Source organism: Telopea speciosissima, unplaced genomic scaffold, assembly GCF_018873765.1.
Source record: "Telopea speciosissima isolate NSW1024214 ecotype Mountain lineage unplaced genomic scaffold, Tspe_v1 Tspe_v1.0783, whole genome shotgun sequence".
Taxonomy (NCBI): domain Eukaryota; kingdom Viridiplantae; phylum Streptophyta; class Magnoliopsida; order Proteales; family Proteaceae; genus Telopea; species Telopea speciosissima.
This window is the reverse complement of record NW_025318119.1, coordinates 1-14,652: the sequence shown is the minus strand read 5'-3', so window position 1 is coordinate 14,652 and position 14,652 is coordinate 1. Positions and strand designations below refer to the sequence as shown.

General features: G+C 39.2%; 3 protein-coding genes across 3 annotated transcripts; 2 read left to right on the top strand and 1 right to left on the bottom strand.

The window, feature by feature from the left end:
• The first annotated feature begins 1,038 nt into the window (after window positions 1–1,038).
• LOC122648324 lies at window positions 1,039–2,929 on the top strand. Its single transcript, XM_043841556.1, has 4 exons — window positions 1,039–1,321; window positions 1,352–1,435; window positions 2,399–2,482; window positions 2,589–2,929. Exons 1-4 carry the CDS (start codon window positions 1,283–1,285, stop codon window positions 2,712–2,714), a joined length of 333 nt encoding a protein of 110 aa, XP_043697491.1. The 5' UTR covers window positions 1,039–1,282; the 3' UTR covers window positions 2,715–2,929.
• A 2,799-nt stretch (window positions 2,930–5,728) lies between these two features.
• LOC122648323 (GATA transcription factor 2-like) lies at window positions 5,729–7,286 on the top strand. The gene is made up of 2 exons (XM_043841555.1): window positions 5,729–6,044; window positions 6,515–7,286. The coding sequence occupies exons 1-2, from the start codon at window positions 5,907–5,909 to the stop codon at window positions 7,199–7,201; spliced, it is 825 nt and encodes a 274-aa protein (XP_043697490.1). The 5' UTR covers window positions 5,729–5,906; the 3' UTR covers window positions 7,202–7,286.
• A 4,096-nt stretch (window positions 7,287–11,382) lies between these two features.
• Window positions 11,383–14,647, bottom strand: LOC122648322 (YTH domain-containing protein ECT2-like; the record flags this gene model as incomplete). Its single annotated transcript, XM_043841553.1, has 7 exons — window positions 11,383–12,197; window positions 12,318–12,464; window positions 12,549–12,761; window positions 12,850–13,443; window positions 13,612–14,211; window positions 14,376–14,449; window positions 14,638–14,647. Coding segments are annotated over 7 exons (1,908 nt in total), but the record flags the coding sequence as incomplete, so codon positions are not given.
• Window positions 14,648–14,652: the final 5 nt, after the last annotated feature.

The following is a 14,652-nucleotide window of genomic DNA, read 5'->3' as shown; positions in this document are numbered from 1 at the left end:
CTCCTCTTCCACAAATTTCTTCTTCTTCTTCTTCTCTCCCTCTCTTGCGTGGTTACTGGTCTTTGTTTACTGGTATTGTTACACTTTCTAAGGCCCTGGAGAAACACTAAGCAAACTGTTTCGTCATCCTGAATTTTAAGTTAATGTTCAATGCTTGATTCACTCAAAAGTCCCATTCTGTCAACATGAAATGTCTAATTATATCTTTAATATCTATCTATAGGTTAAATTACCCGAGTCATGTCCTGGTTCTTTAGAAAAGAAAACAGGTTTGGATGACTATCCAAAATGTGTCTAATTCAACTCAACTCAACTCAGCCTTATCCCAACAAAATGAGGTCGGCTACATGGATCCTTTTTCTCCAATCAGCTCTATTTAAAGCCATACTTGTTAGTTGTCCTAAGCAATGCATGTCTTTCTTCACCATTCCCCTAGAGTCATTTTAGGCTTATCCCTCGCTCCTTTAGTTCTTTCAATCTGAATCAAATCATCCCTCTGAACTGGAACTTCCAAAGGCATTTGTTGCATAAGTCCATGCCACCTCAAATGACTTTGTTGCAACTTATCATGTATCAAAGCTACTTCTAAATTAGCTCTAATTTGATTAGTCGTTATTTTATTTTTTCTAGTTTTACCACTCATTCATCTCAATATCTTCATTTCTTTACACTATTTATATGTTGTTTCTTTATTGCCCAACATTCAGTTCCATATATCATTGTTGATCGTAGAACTGTTCTATAAAATTTTCTTTAGTTTTAAGGAATACATCGATCATCCAACACTTTGGACACACGTCACCGCTTCATCCGCCCTATTCAAAATTCTACTTTGCGGTATCTCCCTATCATCACTTTTCATCACCCCACTTTCAATACTATTGTTACTAAAGTTGTGCATCATATACTCTGTTTTTGTTCTTCTATCCAAAATGTGTACTTTAACAAATATTTGATCCCCTAATTTTAGCTTTAAGCAGGTGAAAGTATGATTATTTTTTTCTCTCTCTTTTTTATAAGTTGATGAGTATGTGTATTTTCATGTTCATCATTTTGTCTCTAAAAGCTAAACTGGAATTAAAATATCTGTATCCTTTTCTTCACAAGTTATCGTAAATGAAAATCGTAAGAGACTCTAAACAGCATGTATTCCTTGCCTGATGTAACAGTCTGGTGCATTTTTCTCCTGTCAATTTTCTGAACTGACAAATCCAATTGATGACTCTTCTTTTGAAGTTTTACTCTGCTTAAAACAGACCGGCAATTTTAGCAGGTACATAGAATGGGAACATGTAAAATCAGAGGCATATATTTAAGGACAATATGTTAACATGTTTATCTCCTCTATAACAGGTATTGTTCTTCAAGAGATAGTTTGACTGTTGACCATGTCCTGCCAATTTCTCGGGGTGGACTATGGAACTGGGAAAATCTGGTAAGTTGGCATAAAACTGTTAACGTTTCTTCTGGGAGATGCACCAGGAATATGTATGTTTTTGCCACCGAGAAAATCGTTTGTCCTTTTTTCAAATGCTTCAGAGGATATCTTTCGATTTTCTTCCCCTTCCCCTCTACCCCCCCTCAATTTGGTAAAGTTGTATGAGGGCAGATGTCGGCGCAACGGTAAGGTTGCTCCATTGTGACCAAGTGGTTGTGGGTTCGAGTCAGGAAACAGCCTCTCCGCAAAGTGGGGGTAAGGCTGCCTACATTATGACCCTCCCCAAACCCCGCAGTGGCAGGAGCCTCATGCACTGGGTATGCCCTTTTAATTTGGTAAAGTTATATGTGGTTTGACTCTTAACAGTAAATTGTCCAAGAGTTTACCCCTTTGCTCTTCTTGGGTATTTGGGGTGGATAGAAAATCTCTGCTTGGACTTTGTATTAATCGAAATGGTTGGGTTCTAAGTCATGATATCCTCTTGCTGTGAAGTACAACAGGTTTCCAGGATTGGTGACAAACCAGAAGTTATTTGCACCCACAAAATGAGAGAACACAGAGACCCAGAATAATAGTAGAGTCCTTGTAAAATAAACTTGGGGTTTTATGGGAAATCCAGGCATTTTTTGCATGGACGAATCAGCTTCTGTTATCCCGAGGTACATATGGCCGGCCCTTTGGGTGTCTCGGTGATACAAACAAAGAAAAGACGAATTCCAAAAAAAAACTCGAACAAATTGGATGCCTGTACACACAGAAGAATCGATGACTTTCCTCCTTTTCTGGGCATGTAGTTTGCAACTGCATATATTGAACCATTGGACCCTATTAGATGGGTGAGGTCTGTTATAAGAGTGTTTAAGTGTGTGAACTTATGCACTGTCCCATTTTCATGTTCTCACCCAATGCAATAACCTTTTGCAAGAATACTTGTATTGATGCAATTATTCCTTACGGCAGGTTACAGCTTGTGCGAAGTGCAATTCAAGGAAAGGTCAGAAGACTTTGGAGGAGGCAAACATGAAGCTGAACAAGGTCCCTAAGGTATCTGCTTGTTCTCCCTTTTTGCAGCATCATTACCTTAGGCAACAGGATAAGAAAGCACTGCATCACCGCGGATTGGACAAGTACTTTTTTTTTTATCTTGCAGGCCCCAAAAGAATATGACATACTTGCGATACCTTTGACAACTGCTGCTATAAAAATGCTGAGGATGAGAGATGGGACACCAGATGAGTGGCGTCAATACCTAGCGAAGCCAACTTCAGAGCCATGACGTCAATGATGGCTGTAATGTGCATATCTATACTCTGTACATATTGGACACAGCCTGACCTAAAAGTGCCTAAATTCTTCTAGCTAGTCTTCTGGATGCATATACAGTTCATGTATAGTTACCGAAGCTCAAAATGTTGTAATTTCATCCCATTGTATATTTACTGAAGCACAAGATGTTGAACTGTAATCTCATTAAACCTTTACTTTGTACCTAAAATCTGTTCATCAGTGCTTCAAACTGACACTGGAAAGGTTACTCATTTTGATTTTCACGTGCTAGTCAAGAATCAATGATATTCATATTTATGCAGTTCTAAAATTTGGGTCTCTTAAATTGTGTTCAGACAAAAGAATTTCTTCGTTGATTCTGTTCTCATTATGATTTGCGGTGCCCCATTAATGCATTATGGCTTTAGTGCTATTTGTGAAAAGAAAAATCTTCTATGATTTTTTAACTTGATGCATTCTGATTTGATATGGAAAAGTCAAACTGAGGAGGTAATGGATAAAGTGAGTGAGGACTCCCAGAACAACCAAATTGCCATTGATTGCAGGCATTTACTTACACCTGAAGAGAAAGACTCAAGGAAACTAAACTCTGGCTTCTTTTTTTATATTTAAAAAAAAAAAAGACACTGAACTTACTTGTTGCTAAGACTGTCTTGTATCAAAAGAGGTTCATGGTTCAAGAATAAAGGGGAAAAAAGGGGGCAAGGTTGTTCCCCATGACTACTAGTTATGTAAAAAAAATCCTTTTTGCATTTCAACCACTTGGTCTTGAAAGTAACCCCTCCACTCAATAATATAGTTCTAAATTTTGCTAAAAGTTTCTGAAACTCTGTAAGTTAATTAGTCTGCAGGATACTGTTAAACAGGGGAAATCGGAAAATCATGTAGATTTTAGCTATTTGAAATTTCAGCATAAATTTGAGTACCAAAAACTTGATTTTTTTCTTCCTGATATGAATTTAGAGTAGTTTGGAATCTGGTGCCACAATCACAAAAATTTTAAACAAATAGGGCACTATAATTCTAAAGTCCAAGTAAACAAACAAGTACAGGCCTATAATTCTGATGTCCTGTACCTCTTTTTCTTGTATATAATAAGTTTACAATATTTTGAGATTAATGTTGTATTATCAAAATTCACAAATTCTCTGAATGGACAAAAAGTTTAACCAAAGTGGATTTCCTTACGCAATGATGTCACAATGGTGCATCATTGTACTAACATAGAAGATTATCATTTTCACCAAAAACATAGTTCAAAAATTAAAATAAAATAAAATAGAAAATGCAGTATAATTATGTTTCATGAGGAAGAAAAATAATGACATAATTTTCACTGGACAACCTAATTATCCAATTACATGTTATATTTTTATCTTTTAAGAAACATCTATATTCTTTTTACTCTTTAAAGGAAGCTAGCTTGACTATTAATGACCCATTAAATCTTTCTAGCAACATGAACATTATACACCAATTTCACATAAAAACCTGAGAAAATAAAAGAGAGAGAATGTTTGATTATTCTGAAATACAAGAGGCTTGCAAAAACTTTGTTTCCACCTCTTCTTTGATTATGCCCTTGCAAGTGAAGAGGAATTGTTTGGGTTTGTTTTCTTCCAACTAAAAAACACTAAGCCTGTTTGTTTTGATATAAAATTTCCACTCTAAATCCAATTTTGCAGAAAATTATATTCTATATGGAAACAAATGCAACTGAAAAAGAAAATTTTCAGTTAAAAAAATTTGCCACAAATTTTAAATAATGCATGAGTTTATATTAGGGAGTGGCTGCAATGCATATGGAGAGAGAGGGAATGAAATCCTCGTTTCATCTTTTACAAGAAAGAAGGGGACGTTATAGGTGGTGCCTTGCATAAGAAAACCTATCTATTCTATTTTGGTGAAAGTATTCATTTCCATCTTGGACTATATTCTTGTGGAGAGCTTTTCTGCTTAGCCTAAGCTTGTTAGCTTGATGCATCCATGGTTCAAGTAAGCTAACTTGTCAACAGGATCAGCCTCCATTGATTCTGATTCTGATTCTGATTCAGTTGGACTCGGTTGAGTATCGACTTGAATCCTTAAAATTCAGTAAGAATGGAAATTGGAATTGGAATCGGGATCAACCGATTCTGATCCGTTTCCTCGAACAATGAACACCATCTCACCATTTGGAAGTTTATGTTTTTGAATGCTTAACCTCAAATTGAAGCTTGAGTCTTAAGCAATTCAACAAAGCCACCATACAAGATAACTGAAAGTGAATTAAAAAGCAGAGATTCGTAACCTAACATACACTACACAATAACACACACAGAACAGTAGTCAGCACCTAAAATGAGGAAATCAAATTTATTCAGGAGAAAGAGATAAAAAAACAGTACAATAAGAGAAGAAAGATACCATATTGCCTATTAGACCATTAGCACTCCTTTTGATTCATGGAAAGACATTGCAGTCTGTAGCCGTGATTTTAGGCTGTGTTTGGTATACATTCTTGGAATAGATTAAAAAACCCGGTTCTTCTCTATTTTTCTCACTTTATATATTGGCAGCCAGCGCCTTTTAGGCACTTGGCAAAGAAAGATACCCTTTTAATGGACATATCTTAGTTGGGCTGAATCAAAAATAGCTATACCCTCAAATATTGTGATTGTTATAGCCCTTTACTGTACATGTAACTGTGCAAGTAATTCTACCACTGTGCAAGACTGCAAGTAGTAAATGTAGGAATTAGGACACACAAAGGCAAGAATTCAAGCTTTCAGTTGAGGGTGGGAGGGAAGGAGAGGTTTGAATTCATGGGTAATTACTGGGGCCCACAAAAGCAGGCCATGTCTCCCTCTCTTCTTAACATTTATTTCTTCTTCCTCCTTTATCACCCAAGAAGAATATCCAATCCAACAGATAATAAATTGAAACTTTTTGCTGAAACCCATAAATATGGAAAGAAATGGAAATTACAGAAACAAGGTTGTGGGCTTTGTAGAGTGTGTACTGTGTGTGGGGGTGGGGGGTTGTAGGGTGGTGTGGTTCTTCTGTTTTTAGCTTTCTCTGCCGACAGAAACGAGTCCATAAAGAGCAGAAAAGGGATATAAAATAAACTTTGTGTCTTGTTTAACTTCTCTCTTTCGCTCTCAGCTCCTTTAGGTTGGTTCAACCTTAAATATACTTGGCTATGGACTTCTATCGGAATGTGTCAGTCTCCGGTGACTTGCAGTCGGAACTCCCGCCGGAACAGGTTATGTCTCCGGCTTGCTCTAAGCTTGGGGGTTTTTCTGGCTCTTTGGACGACTTTTTCCCGGCTGAAAACACGGTGATTATACCCTTTTTTTTTTGTTTGTCCTTCCCCCCCTTCTCTCTTGTTTTTTAGTTTTGTATTGTGGGATGAAAGCTGCAAAAAAAATTGCGGGTTCTTCAAGTTTTTTCTTTTTTGGTAAATAAATAAATATATTTAAACAGAGGTTTTTTTTGTTGTTCTTCAAGTTATTTCTCATTTCTCTTTGTCCCTATTTACTAAATTTTTGTTCTTCCTCAAGCTTTCCTCACCATGCATGGTTACATGGAGATTTACCCGACTGAGGGGTGGGGGGTGGGGGGTGGGGGGAGGGGGGGCAGAGTTTCTTTAATGAGGAGAGTTTATTCTTAATGCATTAATCCATGGATAATCCATAGTCCTATATTTAGATATTTACGAATTTTTAATTAATTGGTAAGAACTATGCGTCCATTGAATAGTTTATCCTTTTTTTTTTCTTAAAAAAAAAATTTGTTATTGAAATGCAGGAAGGTGATGTTGGCTTAGAATGGCTCTCAATCTTTGTTGAGGACAGCTTATCCAGTAGTGGGAACTGTATCCCAGCACCTAAAAATACCCAAAACAACCAAATTCCACAAGTCTCAAAGCCCTTACAGAGAAACCACTATAACCCATTTCTTCAAGAGTTTGTAATCCCACCAGGCAAGGCCAGAAGCAAAAGGAAAAGAGCCATTGCAGCCCCTTTAAGCAATTGGTCTCATATGGGAGTAGCAGACCCACAAAACCAAACCCTTCATCTGAGCTCCTCAGATCCTCCTCTACTCCAACAAGCATATTGGTTAGCGGACAGTGAACTCATTCTGCCCAAGAAGGAGAAAAATAGTGGCAACAGCAACAGCAACACCTGTAGCAGCAGCAGCAGCAGAAGAAGAAGAAGAAGAGATGAAGAGGAAAGCAGACGGGAGAATGTGGTTGTGCAGCCTGCAAGGAGGTGCACCCACTGTCTGGCACAAAGGACACCACAGTGGAGGGCAGGTCCTTTAGGACCCAAATCACTGTGCAATGCATGTGGGGTGAGGTTCAAGTCGGGCAGGTTGCTGCCCGAGTATCGGCCCGCCAAGAGCCCTACCTTTGTTAGCTATAAGCACTCCAACTCTCACAAGAAAGTGATGGAGATGAGGATGTCTTTGCTCTCCTCTGTTCATACTGAGTAGTAACTAGTAATAGTAGCACTACTACTAATAGAATCTTTAATTTCTTCTTTCTCCATCTCCATCTGTAATTATCATATTATTATCAGACTCAATTTGAAGCAGGAAATTAAGTCCAAAAAGAATCATTATTGATAGTGGGTCTCTCTCTCTCTCTCTCTCTCCCCCCAAACAAAACAAAAAACAAAAAACAAAAAAAACCCTTCCTAGCTAGCTGGCTCCCTTTGAAGAGATAAGATATGTCTGCCGCATGCACGTGATTTATCATTCTTCCATCCCCAAAAGTCGCAGGGAAATGGAAAACAGTTTTAAGATTCTTTTGGATTACTGGTTCTCAACGAGTACCCTGGCTTTGCCAACTGGAAGGGACAGAAATTCTATGGACATATCAATAGTGTAGAATCACCTTATTTGTACTTCTCTACATCTTAGAAGACAACTCAACTCAATTCAACACAAATTAAGTCTATGTTTGATATGCATTCTTGGAATAGATTCTCATTGAGTCTTGCAAGAACTTATTCTGATGAAGTGAGAAAATAAAGAAGAATCAGGTTTCAGAATGTTTCATCGAATCAGGTTTCAAAATGTGTTATAGATCCACAATCTATTCGAGAATGCATACCGAACACACAGCCTAAACTTTCTCAAGCATCAAATATATATGGGTTGACCAAATTAATCTTGTTCCACCAGTCTACTCTTTGTAGGATGTTTGGTTCATCAATATCCTGATGTTTTCAAATTAAAAACACCCAAACCCAAGTTCACATATAACTTTTGGGAAAAGGAAACATATCCACTGCCCCTTGTACGTGCAGATTCCATTATACTTTTCTCATATAATAAACAGTGGGATACTCATTAACACACACTCTCTTTTTCTAAACATGTGGCCCCATGTAAATCCCATATGATTGCTACCATTCTCTAGATCCTCATTGATGTAGCATACAAATTCCTTCTTAATTACACTGCCCTTATAAGAACCCTCCCCATAACTTATATATATTACTTAGCATTAGATTGGTGGTTTTTTTTATTTATTTTTTATTAGTATTTGTTTAAATGAAGGATACCTAGTACCCAAAAAAATAGAAGTGTAGGGAAAGTGGGTGGGTTTTGCGTGAAGTACTTTGACACTCTTCACTTGAGAGAGAGAGAGAGAGAGAGAGAGAAAAAAAAAATATTATTCCATTAATTAAACTAGGAGAATTGTCATTTTTAGGAGCCGTGGGTACGTGGCAGTTTGAGCGTATAAAGTGGAAATACTTTTGCTGGTTGTTGGGACCTAAATCACAATTCATTTGAGAACCACAAAAAGGTAAAAGCCTTAATTAGCAATAAGGTTTTATTCCTCTTTCTGAAATTACACATACATATTTCTTAGGAGGAAAGGAGAGGAGAGGAGAGGAGAGGAGAGGGTGGTAGCTTAAGCTTGGGTACTTAGGTTACCTAATTACTTGCAAGAATAGAAGAAACCTTTTCTTAGGTTACCCAATTGTTTCACTAACCCTTATCAAATGGGTAGGTCTGCATTTTCCCATTCAGTCATTCTCTCAATTCTATAATCTAACAATTCCAGAGCTTTTAAAACTCTAGAAATTAACCATGTATAGTAGACTTAGTAGTAGTAGAGGACACTACTTTTGGTTTGGTTGTCTGAATAATTCTCGATCTCTTCAATTCCTTACAGAATAAGCTCTCCATGTAATTGAGAAAAAGATGGCGCATCTGTGATTATATATATATAATAGGGTAGCAGTTGTTCATCTAAAGTGGTAGACCTAATTAAAGATGATGGCAGATATCATCAAGATATTTATTTATAAATTAAGAAAGCCACAAGGTATTTAGAATGGGGTTACAAGTTACAAGGGGATTGAAGAGATGTTGATATTATTAAGGGACATATCCCATCCATTAGAGCCGGAGATTAAGCAGCAAATGCACGACATTGTTGTAGTGGTGAGGGTGGGATGAGGCTGCGGCGGCATGATTGACTGCCTCTTTTAGTGTAATGTGTATTGTTCTTGTCTGCCGCATGACTCATGAGGGTCCCACCATGGGCAATCATGATCTTCCTTTTGAAATTTTGATTCACACACCCACACAACACACACACAGAGGGAGAGAGAGAGTATCTGCGTGTGTCCAGTGTCTGAATAACAGTGAAAAACATAAGGTGGGCAATTCCAATGAGTGAATGAACCCAAGGGGGGAGGGCGCGATCAATCCAGATCCTCTACTGTCGAGCTGTCCGGTAGGATCTTGCAGCCTAGACACAGTGAGGCGTGCAGTGATCGCTTTGCCCCTGTTCAAATGTCTTGTTCAAGTAGAGGTAAAGCGATCATTGCGTGCCTCACTGTGTCTGTGTCTGGGCTGTACGATCTTGCAGGGGCGACTCGGATGAAAGATGTTATGGTTTCAAATACGCGTAGACTTTTTTCTTGTTTTAGAAAGAGACTATTCATCTTCGCCACACCTCTTTATTCTCTCCTAGTTCCTTCACCTGTGGGATCTAACCCTGTATTTCCCCACTGACCTTGAATAAAGGGTTGGCCTTTTTTTTTTTCCTTTCCCGGCTGTAAAACAAATAACCACGTTATTTCTTACCTTAACAGGCTTAACTCATAACTCAGGTGGTAAAAATGAACAGTTCAATTCAAAATTCAAAAATATCAGGCCATCATCGAGGAGTTGATCTATCAATCATTGAATCGGTATGAAATTTATGTGGCGACCTGTGAATTGAACGCAGCATGATAGCAGCTCAACCCCAAACCGCAGATAAGCTCAATCCTAACCCTGGCTGGTAGGACCCAGTACCCACTAGTCCTGATTTTTGGTGGCAGCGCAACCATTGGCTTAGCTTGGCACTCAATGACCCAAATTTGGTGTAGAGTCTCCTCCCTACCTGTAAAATTTTAGCCCAAATCCAACATCACCATTACCTTGACGGAAGATGCCACATCTAAAGGTGCCAGCAATGCAAATAGAAAGGGCCTTGGCTGGGACTGGGCTCACGTGAACGGCTCACAGCCGTGAAGATGGAATTTACTCCATGTGGATCCCACAGAGTGGATTCCATCTTCACGGCTGTGAACCGTTCTCGGTCCGTGAACGTGAGCTGCGGAAAATTATCACCTCCAGTTTGCTGACCGGCCCAGTTCCCTAGTTCCTCTAATAGGGGGATGGTGGACCCCACCCGGGCACGATATTTGGGCATGGGTAGAGAGGTCATTTCAGCCCCCCTTTGTTAGAGGAACTGGGGAACTGGGCCGGTCAGCAAACTGGAGGTGATAAAGATCCCGTGAGCTGCGCTCCCTTGGTTGATTGTTAAATAATTCCTCGGATCAGAAGTCTTTCTTTTAATTAGGTTTGGATTTAAAATTTGACTTCACCTGGGGATTTGGAGATTGGGGGTCAGGAGAGGCGTGGTAAGGCTTTCCTTATGTTTGTATCCAGCTCCTTAAAAAAAAAAAAAAAAAAACCTAGCATTTTACCTTCTCTGTACCTGCCGATTCCCTAGAAAATGGGAAAGAGAAAAAACAAGAAAATCTCCCGGTTGAGGCCTCTGCATGTCCCCCTCATTGACCCCACAGTAGTGCAGGGACCATGCAACCAGTAAACCAGGTCAAGGTGGCGTTCTTCTTCCCTTTTCAAATCTAATTTTTACCTTTTATTTCTTATAAAAAAGAAAGAAGAATAATTTAATAAACAGAGTTGTACTGCTAGGAAGTTATCTACACACTTATGATAAAAAAAACAAATGCCTATAAAAGTTAATATTTTAATCTTGATCTGATTTTGCTTAATTTGATACACTTTATAATTATTTCCCTTACACCCAAGAGCAAAAACATTGTCAATGCCTTACCAGGGGTCTAGTTGCCTTACAGGCTCTACATGCAAAGAAAGTATCATGCCTAACCAAAATTCTTCCCAACTATTCTAGTTTTATGTTCGATTTTCACCAAACTAATCCCTAGTTGCCTCTTTAGTTCATGATATTAGATTCTCTCTCTCTCTCCCTCCTCGGGTTGCCAAATAATAAAGTTGTGGAGCACATTTAGGGATGCAACTGGGAATATTCAAATAATTTCCAAGGGAAAAAAACCAAGATTCTAAACTTGAAGAAATCAGAAGACAGTTGAATCATTACTCTTTGTTGAACTAAAATATAAAAACAGAAACTCTTCATGCTCTTCCAACTCTTTAGAACTATGCCACCTGATAACTGGTCCTTCTACAGATACAAAGCAGATTTACAGGATGAAAAACCAAAGAAGAAATAGGGGTGATGAAGTAAAAAACATTTAATGAAGCGCTAAAGAAAATTCCAAAACCCCCGGGAGACTTACTGTTAGGAGCTACCCACTATCTATAGAAACGAACCCATCAAATCCTAAATGCCACAGGCAGATGTCATAATGGTAAAAAGGAAAAAAAAAAAAAAAAAAGGCCAGAAGAAAGACTCAAATATTCAGAGACACCTGAGACGGTATTGAACCTCACTACAACTAGGAAAAATCTAAGGAGGCATAACCATCTCTCATCTACATTTTATTGACTTTTAGTAAGCCAGATCCACTTGGAGACCCAAAGTCTTGGAATGTCGGGGTTTTCACTTCTGAATGCTAATCTAAGGCAGCAAAACTTCTGACCCAATTTTCTAAAGCAACCCCAGCAACTACCACTTCGGTGAGGGAATCAAGTCCATGTAAAACTAGCATCCATTTGCCACCCCATTAGCTACAACCCTTTTCTCTGTCACAGCTGGCTTAGCACCCTTTGGGGCATCTCCAGCTCCGGCAACTGACTCATTTTCTTCAGACATCTTGTGTTCACCATTTGACTGAATAACTGCTGAAGCTGCCACCACAACCGGTTCCTTAGGCATAGATGAGGCCACCAGCTGTAGTCTTGGTTTTCCATTAGCCGTTTCTTTATCTTTTTCATCAGAGGTAGCAATATGAGTCGACTTCCCATCCCAAACCTACATCAGCAGTGCAAATCAGTTAAGCAGAACTATCATATGCATCAGGAGATTTGGAAAACTGTAACAGAGGCACAGCTTCATTAATGAGAGAAGAAACGAGGGCAAGATATGCTTTACCTGTTTCTGAAACTGCTGTTGCTTAGCCCTTTTTTCCTGCATTGTCTTTTGACGAGCCTCATAGAACCCAAAATCATCAAGGATGCATGTCTTGCTAGAATGATCCTTGAATATTTTAAGCAATTGAAGCCCCTGATCAAACTTGACCTGCAACCACCAGTAACCTTGTTAATGAACCCCACCAGTAAATAGCATAAAATTGCACTAATAATGATTCAACAGGTACCCCACCTCCTGAGTGTCCCTACTGTTGGTCACAGGCTTGTTCTCATTGTTTTCAAGGGTGATGTGCTTCAATAAACCATTGGGTACATCCTTTACGATATGCCACTTCACAGGGAAACAACCATTCCACTTGTCTTGTTGCCAGTGCTCCACATTCTTGTTGAAATCAACTGGGCCCACCATCTCTGCAAGTCCAACAAACTGCCCACTGGTATTGACCTGGAAAAAAGTTAAAATGGTTGGTGAAAACCATGCAACTCTGAGAAAGGGCGAAGTTAAAAAACCAATCAACAGGATTATCTCTCACCGAGAAGAACAAAAATACAGGACAGCCACCAGACTTCTCCTGAGCCTCCTGGTAGCCAGCATCCAACTTCTTGTTGCCATTGGGCGTGCTAGCCCACACACCATACTTTATGCTCTTGTGGACATCATCCTCACTATATGATTTAATAATAAAGAACTTCGCATTTGAATACTTCTCCGGGAAGTCTGTGCGATTATACTGTTCCCCATCTGGAATCAGACTCGAATTTTCCTTGTCCTTCTCAATATTATCCCCATTTGAGGGGAGGTTTTGCCCCTTAACTGCTAATGTGATAGGTACAAACCCCTTTTGGTTCTTAAAGCCTTTGGCTCTTGGTCCCCTGTTCAATTCATTCAAACCATCCATATTCTCATTTCCATAACCAAGGAAACCATTTCCCCGTCCTCTGTTTTTGTACTTGTTATCAACAGCCAACCACCCACGCCCATTTGCCCTGGAGTCATAACCATTTGATCCAAAACCTGTACCACTTCGAATAGTATTACTACCATACATCCTGTTGTTGGGGTACATCCTGTTCATGAATCCTGTAGCAGGGTTCATGCCAGATGTGGGTCTCGGGTGGTGCAAACCCTGCAAATAGTTTAAATTAGAAAGGAGTAATAACTATAAACGTAGTGCATGCTTGATGAAGCCAGTTCATTCAGTAATGAAACTAACAAAACAAACAAGAGAGAGTATTACACAAACAATAAATCTTAGACTTTGTGCTAAAGTTAAATAGGCCACATATACACGTACCATAAGATGGGGAACAGGGCGAAGATTCGGATTCCTCCCAGAAGGAACATTACCGATATGCGATACAGTTGAAGAAATGGAGCTGCTTGTAACAGGTCTAGGCTGCCCATCAGAAAAAACTGGGCCATCCAACCATGGAGCAGGCAATCGCATACCATCGAAACCAAATCTAGGGTCCTGATAACCAGAAGCAGGGATGCCACCCGGCAAGACACCCCTCGAATACGAGCCATTGGCATTCAAAGATGAATTTTGGTAGCTGGGTCTTAATGGTCCTGATGCATTATTTCCATCTGCATTCCCATTCGCAATTCCATTACTATTTCCCTTGGCTGTTTCTACTGGCAAAGGCACCTGCTCAGAAGCAACAGAGGTTGAAACATCTCCTTGAGGAACAGGGGGCTGGTTAGGAGTATAAGGCCCACTAGGGGGGGTTGGTGGTTGATAATAAGGAGCAGGATACTGGTAGTGTTGGGGTCCATACAGCTGACCATCATGACCCATGGTAGGCACTGGGGAACCTGCAGGGGAGTATGGACCATAAGGTGCATATCCGTAACCATGGTGATACATGAGTGACCCATTTTCCCCGTAAACTCCCTGTCAACAAACAATTCAACTTGAACATCAAAACCAACTCCTAAGAATTGCAAGAGATATTAGTAATGAGAAAAGATATAGAAGATAGACTGTTCAAATATGGCTACAATCAAAAAGCACACATCTTCGTTAAAAGCAAAATACGAGCAAGCAAAATAACTCACAGGGGACATCTCCACTCCATCTGGATTTACATATCTGGAGTAGTCATCCCACTCGTTAATAGGCCCATCATAACCTGTAATTTCAAATTAAGAATGGTTACAGAAAAACAAAAAAGACAATAATAACTAGGAATATTGTTAAATAAGCTGGTGACTATTTACATCAGCAAACCAATCTAATTGAGAATATGTTCACAAGTAGCATACTCCTTGCTCAAAGCGAATCACATACAAATAAAAGCATTGAGCAAAAGATCAATACCTCCATAATAATAAG

Bases quoted from the DNA above. Each gene is read 5' to 3' on its own strand.
- LOC122648324 (XM_043841556.1), top strand. From the start codon at position 1,283: ATGGGAACATGTAAAATCAGAGGCATATATTTAAGGACA. The intron at 1,322-1,351 runs ATATGTTAACAT...CTCCTCTATAAC, and splicing joins GAGGCATATATTTAAGGACA to AGGTATTGTTCTTCAAGAGA. The intron at 1,436-2,398 runs GTAAGTTGGCAT...TCCTTACGGCAG, and splicing joins TATGGAACTGGGAAAATCTG to GTTACAGCTTGTGCGAAGTG.
- LOC122648323 (XM_043841555.1), top strand. From the start codon at position 5,907: ATGGACTTCTATCGGAATGTGTCAGTCTCCGGTGACTTGCAGTCGGAA. The intron at 6,045-6,514 runs GTGATTATACCC...ATTGAAATGCAG, and splicing joins TTTTCCCGGCTGAAAACACG to GAAGGTGATGTTGGCTTAGA.